The sequence below is a fragment of the Syngnathus scovelli genome, chromosome 14 (genome assembly GCF_024217435.2).
Source record: "Syngnathus scovelli strain Florida chromosome 14, RoL_Ssco_1.2, whole genome shotgun sequence".
Lineage (NCBI taxonomy): Eukaryota > Metazoa > Chordata > Actinopteri > Syngnathiformes > Syngnathidae > Syngnathus > Syngnathus scovelli.
Window position 1 is genome coordinate 6,493,467 of NC_090860.1, and position 24,795 is coordinate 6,518,261.

The following is a 24,795-nucleotide window of genomic DNA, read 5'->3' on the forward strand; positions in this document are numbered from 1 at the left end:
TAAATATCTGGAAGATGGGATGCATCATACTTGGCATACACTCAGAAGAGATTACTCTTCTTTTCAGTGTTATGAGGAGATCACTTCTGCGAAATTCAGCCCACTTCCTGCTAAAAACAATCCCACCCATCCACCACTTGGATAACACTGATGCAAGAAGTCTACACAAAAACATGTTTCATATTCCCAAATGCTGACTATCCAAAAGGTCCAGAGCTAAATCAGCACAGGAAATTATTCATTCTTACTCACTCTCCACAGTGTTTAACAATTTCCTCTGTTTGTCTATTTTCATCTCATTTTCAAGTCTGTTATGCAAAGTGGGGGTGATGAGGTACACCCTTGACTCAGCATGAAACACACTTTTATTTGCTGTTTTATTGAATTGTTTGTTTTTGTCGTCTGATTTTACGCCATGTGCAGCACTCTAGGGAGCAATGCTTGTTTTCAGTTGAGTCTTTTCCTTCCAAAATCTTTATTGACACCAGTCAAAGTAGAGGGGTTTAATATGCGTTCTAGGGAGTCACCGATGATGGACACATGCCTGTCCTGTGCGCCGACACCGTGAGTTCGATTTCCGCATATGACGGTGTTAATGTGTGTTTGACAAAAAAAATATTTGTGTCTACAAGTGTCCCCGGTGTACACAAGAATTAGTTACACAAAACAAAGAAAAACATAACATTGCTTCATGTATAAAAAAACAAAACCATTTGTTTTCCCACATTCATATTATTCCACATTTGTTTTTTAATGTTTGTTATTGTATACATTTATACCGTAGTTGTTCTTTCACGTTTGAAATGTTATAAATACATACGTACTTTTTCTTTAAAGTTCCAAGTATCCCTCAATCTGATTGGATCATTCCGTTGTGACACCGATCGCCCTCAATTCCAACTTTCCGTCGATGGGATTGGCTTGTTCCGTTGTGACGTTTACAGGAAGTAAATTACCAGAATCATAACATTGGAAGTCATTTTCCTTGTCCTTACACCTGTATCGTCTTTTAATTTGATCAGTTCTTCGACTTGGAGTGTCGTTATAATTTTGCGTTTGATTGACTGTACGAATGTAAAATGGTTTGTTGTTTGCTTAGAAACGAGCAGGATGGCTCCTCTGCAACGTAAGTTCTATTTCATGCCTACTGGCCATTCCTAACTTAAAATTGACACCGTTGTAGTGTTCTTATATGCAGCGTTGTAATATAGTATTGCATTTATTTAGTATTGGTGTTATTTTGAGGATACATCAATTGCAAGTTTTTGTTTTTGTTTCAGATGATCGCAGGATGAACGAAATGTGACCTTTACACCCCCCCCACTCACACACAAACACACACACGCACTAAAATAATCGTCTTATAATATATTTTAATTTGATTATTTATATATTTTGTGAGCATGCCTCGACTGGAAGTGTTTGCCAATGTGGCCCTGAGGGTGCCCAGCATCCTGGTGCTGGACCTGTTTTATAAGTATGACATCGTGGCTCTAATGGAGCAACTCAGAGTAAAAAATGAACATGTGTTCAGCAAGTACCGATGGCTCGTTTGTGACACGTTCTACCTTGGTGAGTTCTTCCAACTACCAGCAATATATTCTGTATTAACTGATATGTTTTCTAACATTGTAGTCTTCTCCTGTTTTTGTTTTTCATCATTTTTTTGTGTTTTTGTATTATCTAGCCCAGGGGTGGGCAAACTTTTTGACTTGCGGGCCGAATTGGGTTCTAAATTTTGACCGGGGGGCCGAATCAGGGGCAGATGGATGTAGTGTTTGTGTGAAGTAATATAAACGACCTGTAAAGGTCATTGCATAAAAGGTTTTGGCCTTTAGTAGGTAGTAAAGCATGGATATTCAAAAAAAGTTTTTTGAAAACAAATGCATTTATTAACAGCATTAAAAAAAAAAAATCCCTAAAAAACTGCTATCAGTGATTCTCATAAAATACGACACTGTTATTATGAATAATAATACCCTAACCCTCCATCACTTCAGTGCCTGCAGGTCAGATTAATGAAAGATGTTTATCTTATGAGATCACATCAAACGGCAAACATTCTGACCAAATATATCATCTTGAAGAATCGGTGAAAGCATACATCCAAATAAAGTAATCAAAACGGCAACACGGTGAGGGGTATCTGAAAATCAGAGCAGAGTTTTAACTCACAAACAGCTGGTAACAGAGGTGAGGAAACGGGAAACACTTCCTTAAAGTAAGCCTTAAGAACTTTACAGGTTAAGATTAGTCACAAACAGGTGGTGCATCAATATCCTTGAGCATCCTGCATTGTTTGAAAATGAGAATGGTCGCTAGTTTCAATCCCTGCTATTTGTACAGCTCATATTCAAAATGCATTTTTTTACAACAAACTTGAAAGCCTCCCCTTCATTTTCAGTCGGAACAGTGTTGTTGGTCTCCCTTTTTTTGCTAGTGTGTCATAGTCTGGAGTAAAATTTGTTGTGGCAATTCTTAGGAGAGATCCAAGGTGTTGGTCCGTTTACCTAAATCTGTGACGGGTTGATGTTGATGTTCATGTAGCTGAACGTCACGTCGCGTACGTCGAGCCAAATTGGCCACTCTTTTTAAACACTCGGCACTCAGTGTCCACCTTGCTTTTCCATGGGCGACTCATTTTAATGGAAGGATTCCAGGGGAAGGTTTGTGGGTGGCTTTAGCGTAAAACTGTATCCGAAAGCTCGGCGCGCAAATTACAAGAATGCTGTCGTCACAGCCCACGCTCTAAATTCGGCACTGATACAAATAGAGCGCGAGTGCGCCATTTCCGTACTACTGAGTACGTACACGCACTTGTGAGTGTGCACCGAGCTTTCTGACACGGCTTCCGGTAGTAAATGCGCAGGCGAGTGGTTCCCCATCTACTGGGGAAACACAGTCATTGCAGGCAAAATGACCGAAAAAAAAAAAGTTTAATAATACAATTTATTTAGGGTTGGCGGGCCGGATTAAATGGTCCCGTGGGCCGGATGTGGCCCGCGGGCCGTAGTTTGCCCATACCTGATCTAGCCATATATTTGTTGCAAAGTTGCTGTTCCTGTAAGTTTTTCTTTTTCAAATATTGATAATTTTCTGATATTTTGTGTGCGTGCACGTGCGTAGGTCACTTGCTGATGCTGGTTTTGCTGCTGCTCCCACTGAGACATATAGTAAGTGTCTACCTGCACGTACTGGCTGCCATGCTGCTTTTTGTGGGACACCAAATCGCAAAGTTAGTACCCAAGCTTCAAATCAGTCATTTCCAAATTAGGGTTAGGTGTGTACTGAATTAGGCGGCTCGGTGGCGCACTGGGTAGCACGTCCGCCTCACAGTTAGGAGGGTGCGGGTTCGATTCCACCTCCGGCCCTCCCTGTGTGGAGTTTGCATGTTCTCCCCGGGCCCGCGTGGGTTTTCTCCGGGCACTCCGGTTTCCTCCCACATTCCAAAAACATGCTTGGTAGGCCGATTGAAGACTCCAAATTGTCCCTAGGTGTGAGTGTGAGTGCGATTGGTTGTCTGTCTCTGTGTGCCCTGCGATTGGCTGGCAACCAGTTCAGGGTGTCCCCCGCCTACTGCCCGATGACGGCTGGGATAGGCTCCAGCACGCCCGCGACCCCCGTGGGGACTAAGCGGTTCAGAAAATGGATGGATGGATGGATGTGTACTGAATTGTATTGCTGTTGCCATGAGCCGGCCACTCCCCTTTGTGTTGTCATTTCCATTTGTTGTTTCCAGGGAATTCATCCTGGATGAGATACGGTCAGACCACCAGGGGGCGTCCTACCTCCACGCTGAAGCCTTCAACAGATTAATTCGGTCATTGACAAGTAAGTTCTATTGCCTCCAAGATAAGGTGATAGGCTTTCAAATAAGTCATAATGTGGCACTGAATAGACGTTCCCTTGTAGGACAGCGCCATCTAGTGAGTGAGGTGTGTTTGTGTTTAGGTCAGCTCCTCGTGAGCGTACTGTGCGCTTTCCTAATGAAAACGCGCAAGGTGTGGCTCTTCTGGACCCCCGCTCTCCCCCTGCTGGCCCGCCTGGGCGGCGCCCCTGCAAACCTGCTCCCTGCCATCCACGTCTTTGCCGCCACGCTCAGCGAGGTCGCCTGCGAACTCTTCCTGCTCTTGTTACTCTACCGCCTCACCAAGAAGGCCTTGTCACTCAAGATGGAGGTGCTTTCATTCATCCTTCTGGTGTCATATCTTGAGAAACACATCTTTGTACCTTTTCTTTGGTTCTTTTATTTTGTTAAACAGTTTTCAGCTGACCTGATATTAGAATCCCGCACAGGTGTTGGCGTTGTCTCGCCTGCCGGCGGCGGCTATTTCCTTGTGGACTGAGTTTGCCGTGCCGCTTCTGTTTAGCGTCTTCTGGGTGGTCCTCTTTGTGGTCCACTTGTGCTCCAGCATCATGTCTCCTGCCGCCTCGTTCGCCGCCCATCAGAGCCTCCTCTTCTTCCTGCTCACCAGGTGAGCAAGCCAAGACTGAAAAGTCACCAGTAATTGATGCCCAGCCTTTAAAATGTTCACCGTACCTATGTATGGATGACATAAGACAAAGCTCTATTTTTGTTCCTCTACACCAGGGGTCACCAACCTTTCTTAAACCGAGAGCTACTTCCCGGGTACTGATTAAGGCAAAGGGCTACCAGTTTGACACGCACTTCTGAAATAGCAAATTTGCTCAATTTGGCTTTCACTATGTGTTATTATTGTCATTTCCAGTTCATATGTAAGTGTGATTTTAACAAGAATAGCAAAAATACAGTCAAACCTTGGTTTTTGACCACAATCCGTTCCAGAAGGTGGTTCGAGAAGCGAATCGGTCGAATTCTGAATCTATTTTTCCCATTACAAATAATGGGAATTTTTTTTATCCGTTTCAAGACAAAACACCCCGCCTTTTTTAAGCATTATTTTTCATTTGCGCATATTTGTCCGATCGCGTAACTGCAGCTCACCGCCGAACGTGCAACCGTAGCGCGTCGCCCACCGCGCAACTGCACCACGCTGGTCGCATTATTGTGACAGAGCCGTCGCTGTAATTTAGAAAATATTTTTAAAGTCCTGATGTACTTTCAAAAATGTAAGTGGACCTCAGTGCGCAGGGAGCTTAATTAGGCCCGATCGCCCAACTGCAGCGCACCGCCGAACGCGCAACAGTAGCACGTCGCTGACCGTGCAACTGCACCGCGCTGGTCGCATTATTGCGACAGAGCCGTCGCTAAAATTTAAAAAATATTTTTAAAGTCCTGATGTACTTTCCAAAATGTAAGTGGACCTCAGTGCGCAGGGAGATTAATTTGGTTCGATCGCGCAACCGCAGTGCGCCGGGCGCTCACTGTCGCATTGCTTTAAGAGCGTCTTTGTGTTTAAGGATGACTTTACTGCTCCCACTTGCTTTCTTTGGAGGCATGATTAGGGGTTAATACAATCGTCAAAGTAACGAAAATACAATAACAACAGTCAGTCGGCATCCGGGCCGCGAGGTCGGGTTTTCTCGGGTCCTCCCGGCTCATCTCGCGAGGTTCGACCTCCGAATTTTGTTCGACAACTGAAGCTAAAAAAATCTTGAATTTTTTGTTTGAAATCCGATTTGTTCGAGAACCAGGACGTTCGAAAACCGAGGTTTGACTGTAAAATAAATAGATGCATCTCACTGACAAGTGCCGCGATTTGAGCTAATTTTAGAACAATCCTGCGGGCGACTCATGCAGTCCTCACGGGCGACCTGGTGCCCGCGGGCACCGTGTTGGTGACCCCTGCTCTACACACTTCAACATTATGGTCTGAATGAAACTCCTCAACTGATTTGGTAAAAGTAGAAGTGCTGATTGAACGCTAATGTTTCAGTAAGAATTAAAACAAAAGTACAGAGCTAGGCAAACTTTAGTTTAGGTAATAAAAAATGTGGTGGTCCTGCAAAAAAATAGTCAAATAGTAAAAGTCATTTTGTGTGTGCGCGTACGCAGTGTTTCCGAATGCTGCGCCACGCCGTACTCCCTGTTGGGTCTGACTTTCGTGGTGTCCTACTTGGCTCTGGGTCTGCTCACCTTCTGCAAGTGGTTCCTGGGGAGCCACGATGACGCCCTGAACAACCACAACGTCATGCACAGGTGAGCGCACGCTTTCAAACTCGACTATTGGAGACAGCCTAAGTTGCATTGCTGTCTGTCAGGGGGGTGACGGAGGGCGTGACGCTGCTGCTGCTGGCCCTGCAGACAGGCCTGCTCGCAACGGCCACGCTGCAGCGGACCTTCCTGCTCAGCATCATCTTCTTCATCGTACTCACGTCCACAATGCAGGCCATGCTCGAAATCGCGCACCCGCTCGTTCTCGCTCTGGCCGCCTCGCAAAACAGGTACTCGCCTTGACTCGCCCACACTACTTTTGTCCGAGCAAAACTCACTGTGACATAGTTGTTCGAGAGCGAGATGCCGCGAGATGGTGGCAAAGCACAACTTTTATCTAAAGAAAACGTCTCAATTTATCATTTATGTATGTATTTATTTGTTTGTTTGTTTATTTGGTTATTATTTATTTATTTATTTATTTATTTAATTTCCTTGTAGGAGTGTGTGGAAGCACTTGCGTGGGCTCAGCGTGTGTCTTCTTCTGCTGGTCTTCCCAGTTTTCATGGCATATGAAATTTTGCAATTCTTCCATATGGACTTCTGGCTTCTCATTTTGGTGGCAGGGTGCATGCTCACCTCCCTTCAGGTAGGCTCAGAACATTTTAGCTCTTCTAAGATCATTTTTGGTTCATCAAAAAATGTCTCTGTTTGAAGTGACCATTTTAGACTCCTCCCACCCATTGCTCAGGCATTTCTTGACTTTTGAGGTGCACATGACAGTTTTTGCTCTGGCCAGCTTTGCTCGCCGATGCGCTTATTTTGTCCGCTCTCGTCGGCACAGATAACAGGCACGCTGTTCATCTACTCCCTCTTCATGGCGGAGCTGTTCCGCAGCGAGCCTGTGGACAACCTGGACGAGGTCATCTACTGGGTGAACGCGGTGAGCCGCTCGCTGGAGTTCGCTGTGGCGCTGTGCGTGGTGGCGTACGCTGTCTGGGAGTCGCTGGTGGGCGAGTGGAGCTGGACGGGCGCCTCGGTAATCGTCGTCCACTCCTACTGCAACGTGTGGCTGCGGGCGCGCTCGGGCTGGCGCAGCTTTGTGCTTCGCTTGGAGGCCGTCAAGAAGATCAACTCGCTACCCCGGGCCACGCCGGAGCAGCTCGGGCGGCACGACGACGTCTGCGCCATCTGCTTCATGGTTGACACCTGCCCATTTGCCTCGTTATCTATTAATCATCTACGTTGATCTATGAAGTTGACTTGTGCACGTGCGTTCACAGGAGATGACATCGGCCTTGGTCACGTCGTGCGATCACTTGTTCCATGCCAGCTGCTTGAGCAAGTGGCTCCACGTGCAGGGGACGTGTCCCATGTGCCACCAGACGGTCCCGGCCCACCCGCCGACCCACCGTGCCAGGGAACCCGATACTTCGACACCGCTGGAGCCCGACGCCGGGGCCCTTTTGGAGGAAGACGTCGACTCTGTAGAGGAAGACGATTTCGACTCGGCGGAGGGTGGTTCGGATGAGGATGATTTTCTTTGATGTTTTTTTTTTTTTTTGTCTTTATTTTTTGTCTTCACAAACGGTACAGTCCGGTCACATTAAATCAGTTTCATGCTAACATATGAATGGACAAACGGGATAAGGTGCTCTGTTTTTTTTTCTTTTCTCAAAGTCTCCTGGGTGGCCTCATTGTAGATTTTTCTAATCCTTTATTTTGGCCTTCGGTCTACATGCAAACAGACTTTGTTGATCGGTGGAAAGAGAATTTAAGGGATGAAGATTTTTTTTTTTAACCAAATATGACTGTTGATATTTGTTAAAACCACAAGACACCATGGAGTGGATTCAACAACTATTTGAAAGCTTAAGAAGGAACTCTTAGTTGTTGGGTTTATTTTAGAAGCTAACATGCCAAACCAAAAATAGAATCAAGATAGTGAGTGCTTCGCAACTGTGGTGTGTTTCACAATCATTAAATATCTGGATATAATCTTGATCCTTTGAAACTAAGTTTATAAAATCAAAAATGTATACTCTATGAATTAATCCTAAATGGCTTTCAATCAAAAATGAATATTGAATTTAATTTCAATGTCTAACCTGGGTTGAAGGTAGGTTAGGGTAGGAAGGACAAAATAACTATTTTGTACAATAGGATATTTTTACTGTGGTCACTTTCTATGATGTCATTAAGGTGCGGCTTTTTTAATCAAGCTCTAATGAGAATGAAACCTCACTTTCAATCCATAAATACATTTGTTGAATTCAACTTTGGATATAATTTGGAATCTGGTTGGACAACACAATGTGGCTTCTCCGCCTTTTTTTCCAAATTTAAATGTGAATTGTTTCGATGACGTCCTCAAGGTGTGGCGAGAACAAGGCATTTCCTTGTTGCTACGTTTCAGAAATACAGAGAAACCAAAATAACACACAACTGCATAATTATGGCAAAAAGAATTATTCAAATAAAACTGCACTTATACAGTTTGTATTCATTTTTATTAAATGTCTTAATTTATAATTTGTTTAAAATCCTCTATAGATAATACAATTACAACATTTGAATATTTTATTGGAATAATATTTTAATAACAAATTTAGATAAATATACAAAATATGTATAACCTATCAGACGCTGTATATATAAATGTTAAAATTAAATAAATATAAATAAATTAAATTAAAAAGTCTGCTGAAATAGATCAAAATTAAGGTGAATGTTGTTTTTTGCAGCAAATCTGATTTGAGTCTTCAGTGTCATTTCATTTCGTCATTTCATTTTAATCAACGTGAAATTTGATTAATTGTTCAACACCTATGAGCGTGTGCGTGCACGCGTGTTCGTACGCGTGCACGCAGAGCCTGCATCCGGGCCACAGTTGTTTTGACGTCGCCCACTCGCCCCGCCTCCTCCGGGGTGTCATCATAAAGGCTCACTCGCATGCAGACGGTCGCTAGCTGGCTAACGGCATCAAATCGACACGGGAAGCTTCGTGGTCCAGCTTTCTCTCCGCCCTCCCCCCTTACCTACCACCCCTACCCCGACGACGATACGGAATTTACGGGGACAACTCCAGAGACATTTCGGTGGCTAAGAAGAAAATAAGCTGATTGAGAATCGGCCCGGCTTCGCTTCTACCCCCTAGCTTCTTTTTTTAATTTGTTCGTCGGCGCATACGTAATTCCTTTTTAGCTTCGTCGGCTAATTGTGTGCTAGCTCGTAACGACAAGGCCCCGGGCGTCGTGTTGTGTGCGTGCGACACTTGCGTCGTCGGTTCTCACGGAGCGAGGCCCCAGCATCCTGGCATATCACGGCCGGCCTTCATCGCCCGGATCGACAACCAGCAGCCGGAGCAGCCGCCGCAGCAGCAGCCCAACACAAGGATGGCTTTGAAAAGGATTAACAAGGTATCATTGACACCCCGACTCCTCGCCCGTTAGCCCGGGCTAGTGGCAGCCTCCCGGTTCTCCTGTTATCGTGATTACGTCGTGAAACATTGTCGTTGTTTTTCCTACTCAAAGGAAAAAAAACAATTAACCACCACAGTGACTGCGATTTGCTCACCACCCCGGTTTGAAAGTTGAAATTGGTGCTTTACGCTAGCTGGTGTTAGCAGCCTAGCTGACTCCGGAGGGCCCCGAGACCGCTCACGGCTTATATAAACACACATGTCCGCGCTAAGATTGCAATCATGGCACGTATTAGCGTCGTGTTTGTGCTCTCTGAAGTGTGATTCAGCTCGTTTTGCAACACATATCTTGTACTCATCCACAGGCGGCGTTAACCAGAAACCATGAGTCATATTTTACGTCAAAAGCGTCGTGGGTGAAACATGTCTGTGCTATGCGTCGATGAATGTACTCAATCCCGTCGGTCACGCGTTCACATGCTGCTCAGCCGGCCGGCTTCTAAAATGCCATTATTAATTCGAATAACAGACAATGACAGGCGTTTATTAGATACGTATTTACCCGGGTGGGGCAGTTGGGGGGGGGGGGGGTGCGCCCCCACAACCCTCCTCACTTTGAAATCGCAGCAGGCCTAAAAATAAAATGTTTGATGCTTCAGTCTCGTCCTGCTTTAAACTGGTTTGCATAATCGGAGGGCCAAAATTCCTCTCACTACTTGGTTAAAAGTATGGATAATTAAAAAAGTAGAAATAATGCTCAGCATGTGTGTAAAAAAAAACAAAAACATTACTCTCTTTCCTGAGCTAAATATTCAATCCTTACTCTACGTCCATAAAAATGCGTAGATACTATTCACTGTGACCACATCGCCAGGCTGACATACCTTTCCTTGTTGGATACATGTCAGGCATTGGGAAAAAGTAAAATAATTGATCTGGAATTAATGGATTAGCAAATTGACAGCTATTTTGATCGTTGATTACCAGTTTTGAGTCCTGCCCCGTCAGTTCTCAGAATTCCAGCCTCAATAGTAAATCTTGTTCAAACTTGAACACAAACCATGTTGAATCAAAATTGGAGATTTGCGAATTTCTGCTTTTTATTTGGGAACCGATGATGGCTTTTGCACAAGTTACGAACTAAACCAGTGACTGAATCCTAATTTATTTTACAATGCCAATTTGAAACAGCAAAGTGACGTATTGCTCTTCCTAAATGTCAAAGTTGCTTAATCACAAAAGGGCCAAAATGTACCAATTGCACAAGTTACGAACTAAACCAGTGACTGAATCCTAATTTATTTTACAATGCCAATTTGAATCAGCAAAGTGTCGTATTGCTCTTCCTAAATGTCAAAGTTGCTTCATCACAAAAGGGCCAAAATGTACCAATCTATTGCTAATCGTTTAGGAAAGTTTTTTGCGCAGTAATGGAAAAATCACTTTGGTCCCTCGTGAACCAAAGCAAAGAAAAACATCAAATTTCAAGCTACTGTCGCAGTATCAAATAATTTCTCCCCATTTCAGGAGCTTCACGACCTGGCTCGCGACCCACCAGCGCAGTGCTCGGCCGGCCCAGTGGGCGATGACAGTAAGTCATTATCAAACAATTGACACTTCCGAGCGCCTTTTCAGGTCTAATCATCTTATTTGTCCTGTCTGCAGTGTTTCACTGGCAAGCCACAATCATGGGCCCTGTAAGTGCAAATTCCATTTTTATCATTTTCCCCTCTTGTTTAAAATGAATTTTATTTATTCTATTTGTAAGGGCAGAATTGTTAAAATGTTTTTTTTTTTCTCTCTCTTTTGTCCATTCAGAGTGACAGTCCATATCAGGGAGGCGTCTTCTTCTTGACCATTCATTTTCCAACAGACTATCCCTTCAAACCACCCAAGGCAAGCGAGCACCCTCAAAAGTCGCATAAGACGGTCCAACGTTGTGCCTCACATCTTCTTTATTTGTCTTCCAGGTCGCGTTCACGACAAGAATCTACCACCCAAATATTAACAGTAATGGCAGTATCTGTCTGGACATTCTCAGATCACAGTGGTCTCCAGCACTTACCATTTCAAAAGGTGACTCGCTCGTTCGCCGTTTTGACTTCCTCGGCGTTAAGATCCTTCCGGAATGTCACACCTGAGTTTGTTTTTCTTTTTGTTTACTTTTGTCGGCGCAGTTCTTCTCTCCATTTGCTCGCTGCTATGCGACCCCAACCCTGACGACCCGCTAGTGCCAGAGATTGCACGAATCTACAAAACAGATAATAACAAGTAAGGAACTGGAACAACACCATAAAAACAAAGCCCAAAAAAATAAGTCAATTTTGGGCTCTCGAACCTGCGGGGTTTTCAGCCCCAAAGTTGTCCGGCGTCATCACTGTGGTTTTTGACGTGCCCGCTCGCCGACCTTCCCAAGCTTGCTGAGCCGGTTGGCGCAGTTGCCTTAAAGAACAAACCAGATTTTTATCCTGCTCGAAAGACAATTGGAATGACGCGCACAGTAGGAAGATGCTAAGACAAAGCAGCCAAAATGCTTCACCCTAGAAAATGATTTTGCTTTCGCTTTCTGCAAACTGGCACCAATTTGCTGTCAAATTGGAACGTAAGTTTATCCTATTTTAGCCCTTTATGACGTTACTGCTGCAGGCCACAATTCGAACACTGCTGCTCACACTTGGATAAACGCTTGACGTGTACATGCTGACTCAAGACTGAGGAGTTCTCTGGACCTTTAACTCAGTGATTAGCAATCTGCGCTCCCAAGCCAGTGAGGCATTGGGACTGGGTTCTATGCCCAACCAGACAAAAATAATAAAGATTACATCCATCCATCCATTTTCTGAACCGCTTAGTCCCCACGGGGGTCGCGGGCGTGCTGGAGCCTATCCCAGCCATCATCGGGCAGTCGGCGGGGGACACCCTGAACTGGTTGCCAGCCAATCGCAGGGCACACAGAGACAGACAACCAATCGCACTCACACTCGCACCTAGGGACAATTTGGAGTCTTCAATCAGCCTACCAAGCATGTTTTTGGAATGTGGGAGGAAACCGGAGTGCCCGGAGAAAACCCACGCGGGCCCGGGGAGAACATGCAAACTCCACACAGGGAGGGCCGGAGGTGGAATCGAACCCGCACCCTCCTAACTGTGAGGCGGACGTGCTACCCAGTGCGCCACCGATTACAAATGAAGTGAATCTCAATTCAGTTTGAACAAAAGTTTTTAGGTTGCGCATGTAAATGTGTAGTGGTTGCCTTCTCCGACTCGCTTTTTTTAAAAATGAAAGTGTGGTCTTGTGCTTGCATATCTGCAGACTACATGCTAATGTTGCTCATGAACATCTTCTCTTTGCAGGTACACCAAAATGGCGAAAGAATGGACACAAAAATATGCAATGTGATGGAGGAAAAAATGGTCTGGTGGCAGGAGGGGGGGGGGCGCATTTCTTTGGGTCAGACTGAAAAAAAAAAGTTGGTCTTTTTTCCACTTGTATATGTTTTTTGGTTTAATCCAGAGCATTTTACACCCCCCTCTTTGGTTTTCTCATCTGTGCGCTAATAAGAAGGTCGTGTTTTTCTCTCAGGATGCGTGACGACAAATTTTCCAGGATTTTTATTTTCTCTCCGGTTTCAAACACACACCCTGTTTGGCCATGCATGATTAGCCAACACACACATGCGTGCACACACAAAATCGAATTAGTTAACTCCATCGATTTGACAAAAGACAAGGAGAAAGTGACTTCCTGTGAGCAGATGACCACATGGTCCTGTTAGCATAGGAAGCAAGTGGTGAGCCGTGGCAACAAAAGCGTGTACAGAAAGAAAAGCACTGCAGTCCAGAGACAAAATGTTAAGTATGTTGTATTTTATGCATGTTAATTATAAAAAAATAAACCGTAGGCTACTATATACAACACATGAATTTGGTTCCCCCTCTTGAGGCTTTTGTTTTTTATTTTTCTCTCCTCCGAGCTCTAGAAGCCACTAGATGAATTTTTGGCTTATGCCCCACACGAACTGTCTTCATGTACGCCCCCTCCCTCCCCAACCCACACAAGTATGTATAATGCGAAGCTGGCGGTTGAATAACTCACGGCTGTTTTTAGTTTCCCCTTCAATAAAGTTACTTCAACCTAAAGTATGTGAATGTTGGTGTCTTTTGTTTGTTATAATCGTATATGTCAAAGTCAAGGACCACATTTTATGTGGCCCCTGAAGACAAATTGTGCATCCACTTAACCTGTCAATACTAAAGTTACAAATTGTCTTCAATACAGATATTGCTAGCAATTTTTGTTACCATTGATCTTTTGAAAATATATAAATATTTACTAGTCACCGGTTTCAAACTTGGATATTCATTTTATTGACGGTCATAATGGCCCCCCGAAGGAAACTATGACTACGATGCGGCCCGTGACACCCCTGGTTAAAATAGTCAAGAATCAAAATTCCCAAAGTTTTTATATTCGGTACATTTTATTGTCTGTTGTAGTTTTTCTCTTGTTTACCTTCATTTTGCCAGTTGTTCCAAATGTCGTCAAAAGTACTAATTAAAGCACACTGGAACATGTGACGAAAATGTGTGTTTTAATTTAGTGCGAAGTACTAGATTTTCTCAAATCTGACCTTTATTTAAAACAAATTAGCGCCGCAGTCTTTTTAACAATCGTTTCACAAACCTCTTCCCCTTGACTACAACCCGGTCATGTGACCAAAACCCGGAAGTAACTCCTGACTGTATAACGAACGCTACTTAACTGAGCGAAGATGAATGTACACGTTTTAGTCTTCTTTCTTTTATCGTTTGGCGTTCGGGAGGTTTGGAGTCATGATGGTATTTCTCCTCTTGTCCAAAGTCTGGACGGGGAGTGGAATTTGTGGAACTCCAACGAGTCAATTTCTCTGACCGCTCGGGTGCCAGGCTGCGTCCATACGGCGCTGCAGGAGCGAGGCTTCATACAGGTCACCTTAAAATGACATTTACAATCATAATCAAAATCAAAAGTCACGAGTGTTTTATTTGGCATGTTTTAGTCAACCGTAACTCGAGCTCACACGAGAAAGACAGCGCAAATTTAACGTTTTTACCTTTTTTTTAGCTTACCGTATTTTCCTTTCCATTTTTATTTTACCAATTTTGATTCTATGTATTAGCTTCTTAGTGATTATTTTAAATATTTTTCCTTACTTACCAAGGCATTAGTTAATTGTCTATCTTATTATTTACTATTTGAGTTTGTTTTATGACTTCTTTTTTTTCCCACAATTTATTCCCCTTGTCGCTCCTTGTTTCATTGTTGTTTATTTTGCTATTTTATTTGCACGAGCCCTGCCTCGAATGTAAATTTCCTTAAAAATTCCAAAAAAATCACTTGGATTGGTGTGATCTATACCTTTTATTTAGCCTTGTTTTGTTTTGTTTTGTTTTTCTTGTATTTTACTCTTTAAACATTTGCTGCATCTTGCAGGACCCTTACTTCCGCTTCAATGACCTACTCTATGAGTGGATCTCTTTGGACAATTGGACATACGCCACCACCTTTGTGGTGTCCAAAGAGTTCAGGTCAGCAAAGAAAAACAGCATTCACAGATTGGCCTAAAATTTCCTACTTGCATTGCATTGTAGGCATTACAGACAAATAACTACTACCGTAATTTCCGGACTATAAATCGTGTTTTTTTTTCATAGTTTGGGTGGGGGGGCGACTTATACTCAGGAGCGACATATATGTTTGTTTAACAAATTTTTACTTGATCATTAACACATTACTTACAAGTATAGCTGACCACTTCCCATGTTATTTTTAGTATAGTTGATCACATGCTTTTATATCTTTATCTTGAACATATTCAAAACATAAAAAATAGAGAAATCAAATAAAGCAATTAACACTTTAAAGCGCCATATCCAAGTCCACTGTCTGCTGTATGCACACTTGCTCCATTTTTGCTCCTCTTATATTTATTATTATTATTTATTATTATTTGTTTATTTATCATTTATTCAACACTCTTATTTATTCATTGTTTGTGCCTTCTTGTTTTTTTTTGTGTTGCTTACTTGTATGCATATTGTGTACTATGTCACCGTGGGATAGTGGGAACGTAATTTCGATCTCTTTGTGTGTCTTGGTATATGAAAAAAATCGACAATAAAGCAGACTTTGACTTTGATAAAACAACCAAATAAACAAAACAAAAAACTACATCTGAAAAAAATTATATTTTCAGACGAAACTGGATGAGGGCGCTCTAAATTTCACCGTTGGCCGTGACTCATCAACTGGGAAGGGCTTAAGAAAAATGGCACCAAAAAGAAACTCATATTTTGCAGGGTACAAACTTCAAGTTGTAAAATATGCAGCTAAAAACAGTAATCGAGCAGCAAAAAGAAAGTTTGGACAACCGTGATGTAGCAAGGGATTACTATTTCAAGTGACGTCAGTGGCACGGTGTGGCGCGGCGGTCCATAAAGGACAAACGTACCCACGTAAGGACTACCGGCATCATTAGCGGCTTTGTTTCTAAGTGACAGGGAGGACAAAGAGCTTGAAGGAATTAAGGATTTGGAGTGACATAGAAGGTTTGAAAAACTATTATGGCTTTTACGCACGCCCGCTCCTACTCTACTGAGTCGGGGGCCGGCGCTCGGCCAAGTGGCTGTCCGCAGACGGTGCATGGGGCTCGGACATGGCCATTACGCTCGCCCGGTCCTATGCCATGGAGCTCTCGTGTCTGGAAGTCCACGCCGCCACACGCTTGGAAGTTTGTTTTGTTAAATAAAGAACCGTTTACCAAACCCACGTCTTTCCTTGTACTTTGTTAACGCTACAATATAGTCATATACTAGATCTGTGGAATAAAGACGAGGCTGACGTCAGGGCGCACGCGCGCCATTGTTGACAATGGACGAGGAATTTGATCGATGGATTTAATGATTTAAAGTGCACGGATGGTTTGATAATATTATTCCTTATATTATAGTTATTTGAAATATAGTTTATCAATCGTTATATGGGCCTGTGGAATATTTTGAAGTGCAAGCGCCCTCAGCCGCGCGCACCCATTGTTGACAAAGAACGATCAATAGATTTAATGAATTGGAGTGACACCTATGGTTTTATAAATGTGTTATTTATGTAATAGTTTTCTTTAATAACTCTGTTACGTCAGGCCCATTCTGAGCTCTTCGTTTGTGTTTGTCACGTTAGCATACCTATCGTTTAGCCTGTTGCTATCGCATCGAACGATCGATGGATTTAATGAATTGGAGTGACACCAATGGTTTTATAAACATGTTATTTATGTAATAGTTGTCCTTAATCATTCTATATGTTACGTCAGGCCCGTTCTCAGCTCTTCGTTTGTGTTTGTCACGTTAGCAGTTGTTGCTATCGTTTAGCCGGTTGTTGCTCGTTCATGACTGTTCTTGGTGTGGGATTTTGTCAAATAAATTGCGCCCCAAAATGCGACTTATATTCCGGCGCGACTTATATGTTTTTTTTTTCACTTTTTGGGGTATTTTATGGCTGCTGCGACTTATACTCCGGAGCGACTTATAGTCCGAAAATTACGGTACTAGACATCAAAAAGTAAATTTTATAAAATATGTATATAATTTTTTTTACAGAGCCATCTTTGTAACTGTGTCCTCGTAAACAGGTCCAAGCGGCAAGTACTTCTGATATTGGACGGTGTGGACACGGCGGCGTCCGTTTGGCTCAATGGTGTGTTGGTGGGCAGCACGGACAACATGTTCTGCCCATATGTGCGTTCACCCTGTCTGCCCGTCTGTCCGTCCTTTCCGCAACTCTTCCAACATCTTTTTCTCCCGCAGGTCTTTCGCGTCCAAGGACTGCTGAAGGCCGCGAACAACACGTTGACGGTTCACATCCTGTCGTCTGTCGTGTTCGCCGCCCAGAAAAGGAACGCTCACACCGCCTACAGCGTTCCTCCCGAGTGTCCGCCCGACGTCCAGAAAGGACAATGTCACGTCAATTTCATCAGGAAAGTGAGTCCCAACCAGGATTAAAATTGCCTGGGTTTATATTTTCTTGCTTAATTTAATTTTCTTTAAAGCATGTTTTTTTTAGTTAATTTTTTATTGGGTTTAGTTTTTAAATCAAATAGTTAGTTCTACTAGCAGCGACCGTTCATTTCTTTGTATGCCATTTTCCAGGGTTGAAGAATTTTTTGTTAAAAAAAAAAAAGTTCGATGATCGACTTTGTAGTCGTGTCATCGGATTTGCGGCCACATGTTTTGGACACTCGGGTGAAGAGAGGGGCGGAGCTGTCAACTGATCACCACCTGGTGGTGGGTTGGCTCCGATGGTGGGGGGAAGATGCCGGTCCTCCTCGGTGGCAAGGACCCGGGGGTAGATGAGATCCGCCCGGAGTTCTTAAAGTCTCTGGATGTTGTGGGGCTGTCATGGCTGACACGCCTCTACAACATTGCCTCTGGATAGGCAGACTGGGGTAGTGGTTCCCCTCTTTAAGAAGGGGGACCGGAGGGGGTGTTCCAATTACAGGGGAATCACACTCCTCAGCCTCCCCGGTAAGGTCTATTCAGGGGTGCTGGAGAGGAGGGTCCGTCGGGAGGTCAAACCTCGGATTCAGGAGGAGCAGTGTGCCTTTCGTCCTGGCCGTGGAACAGTGGACCAGCTCTACACCCTCGGCAGGATCCTCGAGGGTGCATGGGAGTTCGCCCAACCAGTCCACGTGTTTTGTGGACTTGGAGAAGGCGTTCGACCGTGTCCCTCGGGAGGTTCTGTGGAGGGTGCTTCGGGAGTACGGGGTGCCGAGCCAACTGATAAGGGCGGTTCGGTCCCTGTATCACCGATGCCAGAGTCTGGTCCGCATTTCCGGCAGTAAGTCGGATTCGTTCCCAGTGAGGGTTGGACTCCGCCAAGGCTGCCTTTGTCACCGATTCTGTTCATAATTTTTATGGACAGAATTTCTAGGCGTAGCCGAGGCGTTGAAGGGGTCCGGTTTGGGGACCTCAGCATCGCGTCTCTGCTTTTTGCAGATGACGTGGTGCCGTTGGCTTCTTCAGGCGGTGATCTCCAGCTCTCGCTGGAACGGTTCGGAGCCGAGTGTGAAGCGGTCGGGATGAGGGTCAGCACCTCCAAATCCGAGTCCATGGTCCTCGATCGGAAAAGGGTGGAATGCCCTCTCCGGATCGGGGATGAGATCCTGCCCCAAGTGGAGGAGTTCAAGTATCTTGGAGTCTTGTTCACGAGTGAGGGGAGGATGGAGCGCGAGATCGACAGGCGGATCGGTGCAGCGTCGGCAGTAATGCGGACCCTGTACCGGTCCGTTGTGGTGAAGAGAGAGCTGAGCCAAAAGGCAAAGCTCTCAATTTACCGGTCGATTTACGCTCCTACCCTCACCTATGGTCACGAGCTATGGGTCGTGACCGAAAGAACGAGATCCCGGATACAAGCGGCCGAAATGAGTTTTCTCCGCAGGATGTCCGGGCTCTCCCTTAGAGATAGGGTGAGAAGCTCGGTCATCCGGGAGAGACTCGGAGTAGAGTCGCTACTCCTCCACGTTAAGAGGAGCCAGATGAGGTGGCTTGCGCATCTTATCAGGATGCCTCCTGGACGCCTCCCTGGGGAGGTGTTCCGGGCATCTCCCACCGGTAGGAGACCCCGGGGACGACCCAGGACGCGCTGGAGAGACTATGTCTCTCAGCTGGCCTGGGAACGCCTTGGGATCCCCCGGGATGAGCTGGATGAAGTGGCTGGGGAGAGGGAAGTCTCTAAAGATGCTGCCCCCGCGACCCGACCCCGGATTAGCGGAAGATGGATGGATGGATGGATGGATGGCTCTGTCATAATAATGCGACCAGCGCGGTACAGTTGCGCGGTGGGAGACGCGCTACGGTTGCGCGTTCAGCGGTGCGCTGCAGTTGTACGCGCAAATGAAAATATGCTTTAAAAAAGCGGGGTGGGGGGTTGTCTTGAAACGGATTATTTGTAATGGGAAAAATAGATTCGGAATTCGACCGATTTGCTTCTCGAACCGCCTTCTGGAACGGATTGTGGTCAAAAACCAAGGTTTGACTGTATTTTTGCTATTCTTGTTAAAATCACACTTACATGTGAATTGGGAAATGACAATAATAACACATAGTGAAAGCCAAATTGGGCAAATTGGCTATTTCAGAAGTGTGTGTCAAACTGGTAGCCCTTTGCCTTAATCAGTACCCAGGAAGTAGCTCTCGGTTTAAGAAAGGTTGGTGACCCCTGCTGTATCTGGATAGAGACTGATTGGACTGGAGGCTGTGGACTATCCATTAAAAACAAACAAAAGCCAGGGTTAGGTTTCAAATAAGGTTTGGTGTTTTCAGGACCAGGTTTGGAATTCAATGTAAAAAGTCGTGCTAGCTGACTGGGTATGGGTTTCAGATGAGGGTCAGGGGTGGGGGTCCAGCCGACATTTGGATGAAGTGGCTGGGGAGAGGGAAGTCTGGGAGTCCCTCCTAAAGCTGCTGCCCCCGCGACCCGACCCCGGATAAGCGGAAGAAGATGGATGGATGGATGGATGGATGGATGGATGGATGGATGGATGGATGGATGGATGGATGGATGGATGGATGGATGGATGGATGGATGGATGAAAAAAAAAAAAACTAATTCCAGTGTATTTCAATGGGTATCAGATTTGCCGGTCATGAAATAAATTTAACTCGCGTGTCAAAGCACCACAGTAATCTGGAACGAATGTTTAGTGAAGCCAGTGCTTTGCTTTCTGCGTGTGATTGTGGCTCAGGCCCAGAGTTCGTTCAGTTGGGACTGGGGTCCGTCCTTCCCAGGCGCCGGGTTATGGAAAGGCGTCCGCCTGGAAGCCTTTGACCTGCTGCGCCTCGTCCACTTGGCCGCTCTTCCTCTCTACGGTATGAACATATTGTAAAAAATATCCAAATACTGTCAAAAATTGCAACAAAAATTCTGAACTACACAAAACATATATATATATATATATATATATATATATATATATATATATATATATATATATATATATATATATATATATATATGTATGTATTTTTTTAAACATTTTAAGTTTTGTGTAGTTCAGAATTTTTGTTGCAATATATATATATATATGTATATAGATATATGTGTGTGTGTGTGTGTGTATTTTTATTTATATATATATATATGTATGTATGTATAAAATTCAAACAGAATACCCCAAATTGTTGGACAAAAATATTATAAACACAGCTCTGAAGAAGTTTGAATGTTTTTGTGCGGTAGACATTGTCCGCTCGTCGTGGTCGCTGCAGGTGGACATGCTCGTGGACGCGCTAGTGCCCACCTCGGCCCAAATCACGCTGGACTTGCCCGAGCTGCACTCCAGTGTTACCTTCCTGACAAACATCCGCCAGGGTCCAGGCTTCACCTACACCTTCACCCTCCACGTCAACGCGGTATGCGACTGTGCGAATGGGTACGTACGTGAGGAAAGACGTGATCAACATTTTGTTTTCAGAGCAGCAACGTGAAGCTGTGGTGGCCCAATGGTCACGGCCAACAAACATCTTACCGCCTCCTGGTCACGGCACGTTTGCTGGATGGGTTTGCGCTACTCCAGGCGCAATCAAAGGTAAGAGCTAATAATAACGTCCTGTTATTGTATGCGGCGAAAATATGACATTAAAAGTACACAAATGAAAATATTATTCAGACAAAAATATCAAAGAAAAACAAAAATATGTCAATGTTACATTATATTAGACAGAAACAATGTATGAATATGACAAAGAACAATTTTGGGGGGGCAACTCCTGTTTTTTTGGAAAACACTTCGCGGTATAAACCACCATTTTTATTTCACTTTGAACATTTACATGTCATACTTTCATGTACCACTAGAGAGAGCCACCCTGCTACACTTAGAAAATCTCGTTAGATGAATGCCTCAAACAATCTTGGTGCGTTAATGTGCCTTCCTATTTGTTGTTTTCTTTCCCCCTGTTGAATGGAAAGTATTTTTTAAAAATCATTCACAATTTTTTTTTTGCCGGTACCTGGTTGCCTCCCTGGGGAAAAAAATGGAAGTAATCAAAGGAGACGGCATCCAAGGGAGTCATTTAAAGCCCTCGCTGTGTGTTGCAGGTTTACTTCCGCAGAGTGGAGCTGGTCCAGGAGTCCATCGCTGGCTCGTCGGGTCTGACTTTTTACTTTCGCATCAACGGGAAGCCGATTTTCCTCAAAGGCTCCAACTGGATCCCAGCGCACTCTTTCCAAGACAGAGTTACGCCTCATGTGTATGTCTTTTCTTTCCAAAGTGACTTTTCCCGACGAGCTCCAAATTTTGCCGTCTTAAATTCCTAAACGGGAAAATATGAAAACGAATAAGTATCATATTTATTGTAGTCGACTCGTTAAGTTAAAGTTCTGAAGAGATGCTTGCGTTGAGCGCTTTGCCTCCTTGTCAGCTTGGAGGACTTGCTGGGGTCGGCGGCTGAGGCCAACATGAATGTTCTTCGCGTTTGGGGCGGCGGCGTATACGAGCAAGACGCCTTCTACGAGGCCTGCGATGAAAACGGTCTCATGGTGAGCGCGGCCGAGAATTCCTGCGCCCTCCTCGCTCGCACCACGTTGTTGTCATGTTTGCATGTTTGCCTTCAGGTGTGGCAGGATTTCATGTTCGCTTGCGCCATGTACCCCACCGAGGACGACTTTGTGCGCAGCGTGAGGGAAGAGGTCTACCAACAGGTGGCGCCACATGTGCTCCTCCGTTCTTCTGCCGGCATCTCGTCTTGTAGGAATCCTCCTTTCTTATTCTGTCCGTTTTGTTTTTTCCCAGATCTGGCGTCTGAAATCTCACCCGTCCATCATCGTGTGGAGCGCCAACAACGAGAACGAAGCGGCGCTGGCCACTGACTGGTTCCACATTCCTATCTGGAAGCGGCCTGTCTACTTCAAAGACTACGTCACGCTCTACGTGGACAACATCATGGCAGTCGTGAAACAGGTCTGCCTCCTTTTTATGATATCATACTTTCCACAACATTTCTCAAACCGGCGTCCCACAGGAGGATCCCAGTCGGCCGTTCCTGGTCTCCAGTCCCACAAACGGCGCCGAGTCGGAGCGGGAAGGGTACGTGGCCAGCGATCCGTACGACCCGCGCTACGGTGACACGCACTTCTACAGCTACCTGGACGACTGTTGGGACTGGCGCGCCTTCCCCCGCGCGCGCTTCGCCTCCGAGTACGGCTTCCAGTCATGGCCGTCGCTCTCCACGCTGCGGCCGGTAAGTGTCACCTTTGCTTCCAAGGGACAGTCGAAGATACAGTTGTGCAAATTTTTACATTTCTGATTTTAAATTTGCTGAATATCAACTGATCAATTTTAGAGTGCAACATGTCAAATTATGTGGAAGAAAAAAAGCAAAGCTGTTCAGCAAAGTTGGACTCAACGTTGCAGGTGTCTCTTGCGGAGGACTGGAGCATGAGCAGCCGATTTGCTCGTCACCGTCAGCACCACCAGGATGGAAACCAGCAGATGCTGAAGCAGGCGGCCCTTCACTTCCACCTGCCCAACTCCAGCGAACCGCTCGCCAACTTCACGCACACGCTCTACCTCACACAGGTGACAACAATCGTCTGCGACCCCGATGCAAGCAGACTGTAACGCTCTGTGCATGATTTGTTTCCAGGTGATGCAGGCTCAGTGCGTGAAGACTCAGACAGAATTCTACCGGCGCAGCCGCAGTGAGCTGGTTGGGGGCCTCGGAAACACCATGGGTGCACTCTACTGGCAACTCAACGACATTTGGCAGGCGCCCTCCTGGTCGTCCATCGGTAAGTGGGCCCGAAACGCTGCCGTTTGCTGTCGCAGCCTCTGTCAGTTCCCGTTACCCGGCAGAGTTTGGCGGCAAGTGGAAGATGTTGCATTATTTGGCCGCCGACTTCTTCGCCGACGTCCTGCCCGTTGCCTTCGAGGACGACGACACGTTGCTCATCTATGCCGTTTCTGACCTGAGCCAAGACCTCAAACTCAGAGCTGTGGTAGGACCTGATGCAAAATACTAACAAGCCTGCTTTAAAAGCTAAAACTGAATTTAAAAAAAAGTCAAAACGAAGCACAAGCTAAGCATCATAAATAATCCAAACTGTTGTAACCGTGCTGTCCACCAGGTGACAGTCTACGCATGGAGCACCCCTGAGCCGCTTTGCACGCTGAAATCTGATCTTGTGGCGGTCCTGGGAGGAAGCGCCATTGCGGTTTTCAAAGGGCGCGTCGCTGCCCTACTGGCTGAATGTGGACGCTGCAGCCGCTTCAGCTGTCTGCTGGCGTTTCGCCTGGAGGAGGGCGACGGCACCCAACACGGTCCCGCCAACCACCACTTCCTGTGCTCGCCCAAAGATGCCCTGGGCCTACGACCACCAAACATCACAGTGAGACACTTTAGTTTCAGAATTCCTTCTAGAGACAATTACAGATCCAGAATACTTTCTTGGAAACCCCAAATTATTTTTAGAGTAACTTCTTTGTTTAGTTAACTTAAAATCCACAAACACGCACACACAATTTGAAAGCCTGGGCAGCTGTGGTTTGTTTTTAAAGCGTTCTCGAAGTAAAGTTGAAAACGCTGTTGAAAACACTGTTGAACCCCTTGCAGGCTAAAGTTCGCGAGGACGAAACGGGATTAGTGGTGGATCTCCAGGCGAGCACCGTGGCTCCTTTCGTGTGGCTGGACGCGGGCGACATTCCCGGACGCTTTAGCACCAACGGCTTCTTGATGCTGTCCAGGAACAGGACAGTGGCGTTCCGCGCCGGGAGGAACACAAGCGTTACGGAACTCACCCAAGCACTCACCGTCACCTCCTTGAGCGACCTCTACTCACCTTAAATTGCCTTGAAGGTGGTCACCACCCGATCCTGATTGCCTGTCAGTTCAGTGGGAGGGCACCTGATTTTTTTTCCCATCTTGGAAGATATAACATGACACGTCAAACATTCCTTATCCTCTGAACTATTGAACTAACTACTATTGAACTGCAGCTTTCTGAGGAGATGTGACCGGCATGTTATACATCGATTGCATTGTCCCCTAGTGGAAGTCATGCAGACCAACCAGAATGAACTGCACAAAGAAGCATGAACTTGTGAGGCACAACCTGTTAAATTATTTGCATTCTTAATCATTAATAAATTAGTACTTCCAGAGACAATAATGCTGAGTGTGCAAATTGTGTGAAACGACATATTTTTGCTATTTGGTGGCCAGTTTCTGTCCCGCGCAAATATAGGGGGTCGACGTGACCCCCGTG

General features: G+C 45.2%; 3 protein-coding genes across 7 annotated transcripts; all 3 read left to right on the forward strand.

The window, feature by feature from the left end:
• The first annotated feature begins 926 nt into the window (after positions 1 to 926).
• Positions 927 to 8,571, forward strand: zmp:0000000662 (RING finger protein 145). 2 transcript variants are annotated; one of them, XM_049741247.2, is made up of 11 exons: positions 927 to 1,126; positions 1,281 to 1,572; positions 3,127 to 3,235; positions 3,740 to 3,831; positions 3,952 to 4,178; positions 4,285 to 4,475; positions 5,978 to 6,121; positions 6,184 to 6,366; positions 6,578 to 6,725; positions 6,921 to 7,277; positions 7,360 to 8,571. In XM_049741247.2, exons 2-11 carry the CDS (start codon positions 1,404 to 1,406, stop codon positions 7,621 to 7,623), a joined length of 1,884 nt encoding a protein of 627 aa, XP_049597204.1. In that variant the 5' UTR covers positions 927 to 1,126; positions 1,281 to 1,403; the 3' UTR covers positions 7,624 to 8,571. The 2 variants fall into 2 exon arrangements, with proteins under 2 accessions (XP_049597204.1, XP_049597205.1); XM_049741248.2 differs by having other exon boundaries at positions 928 to 1,126; positions 4,297 to 4,475.
• Positions 8,572 to 9,016: 445 nt separating this feature from the next.
• On the forward strand, positions 9,017 to 13,637 carry LOC125981288 (ubiquitin-conjugating enzyme E2 D3). The gene is made up of 7 exons (XM_049741256.1): positions 9,017 to 9,495; positions 11,025 to 11,088; positions 11,163 to 11,194; positions 11,316 to 11,393; positions 11,468 to 11,573; positions 11,675 to 11,768; positions 12,852 to 13,637. Exons 1-7 carry the CDS (start codon positions 9,472 to 9,474, stop codon positions 12,895 to 12,897), a joined length of 444 nt encoding a protein of 147 aa, XP_049597213.1. The 5' UTR covers positions 9,017 to 9,471; the 3' UTR covers positions 12,898 to 13,637.
• Positions 13,638 to 13,791: 154 nt separating this feature from the next.
• Positions 13,792 to 24,699, forward strand: manba (mannosidase, beta A, lysosomal). Of its 4 annotated transcripts, XM_049741238.2 has the most exons (17): positions 13,792 to 14,464; positions 14,971 to 15,065; positions 17,165 to 17,270; positions 17,340 to 17,513; positions 20,276 to 20,399; positions 20,770 to 20,942; positions 21,005 to 21,118; positions 21,631 to 21,782; positions 21,954 to 22,071; positions 22,147 to 22,233; positions 22,325 to 22,492; positions 22,554 to 22,772; positions 22,946 to 23,110; positions 23,178 to 23,322; positions 23,387 to 23,529; positions 23,659 to 23,919; positions 24,144 to 24,699. In XM_049741238.2, exons 1-17 carry the CDS (start codon positions 14,270 to 14,272, stop codon positions 24,372 to 24,374), a joined length of 2,670 nt encoding a protein of 889 aa, XP_049597195.1. In that variant the 5' UTR covers positions 13,792 to 14,269; the 3' UTR covers positions 24,375 to 24,699. The 4 variants fall into 4 exon arrangements, with proteins under 4 accessions (XP_049597195.1, XP_049597196.1, XP_049597197.1 ...); XM_049741239.1 differs by lacking the exon at positions 14,971 to 15,065 and having other exon boundaries at positions 14,317 to 14,464; XM_049741240.1 differs by lacking the exon at positions 14,971 to 15,065 and having other exon boundaries at positions 14,317 to 14,464; positions 17,165 to 17,229.
• The last annotated feature ends 96 nt before the right edge of the window (positions 24,700 to 24,795 follow it).

Coding starts and splice junctions, on each gene's coding strand:
- zmp:0000000662 (XM_049741247.2), top strand. CDS start 1,404: ATGCCTCGACTGGAAGTGTTTGCCAATGTGGCCCTGAGGGTGCCCAGC. Junction 1,573..3,126: donor TTGTGACACGTTCTACCTTG/GTGAGTTCTTCC, acceptor GCACGTGCGTAG/GTCACTTGCTGATGCTGGTT. Junction 6,726..6,920: donor GCATGCTCACCTCCCTTCAG/GTAGGCTCAGAA, acceptor TCGTCGGCACAG/ATAACAGGCACGCTGTTCAT.
- LOC125981288 (XM_049741256.1), top strand. CDS start 9,472: ATGGCTTTGAAAAGGATTAACAAG. Junction 11,394..11,467: donor ATCCCTTCAAACCACCCAAG/GCAAGCGAGCAC, acceptor TTTGTCTTCCAG/GTCGCGTTCACGACAAGAAT. Junction 11,574..11,674: donor AGCACTTACCATTTCAAAAG/GTGACTCGCTCG, acceptor TTGTCGGCGCAG/TTCTTCTCTCCATTTGCTCG.
- manba (XM_049741238.2), top strand. CDS start 14,270: ATGAATGTACACGTTTTAGTCTTCTTTCTTTTATCGTTTGGCGTTCGG. Junction 21,119..21,630: donor TACTCCAGGCGCAATCAAAG/GTAAGAGCTAAT, acceptor TGTGTGTTGCAG/GTTTACTTCCGCAGAGTGGA. Junction 23,111..23,177: donor ACACGCTCTACCTCACACAG/GTGACAACAATC, acceptor ATTTGTTTCCAG/GTGATGCAGGCTCAGTGCGT.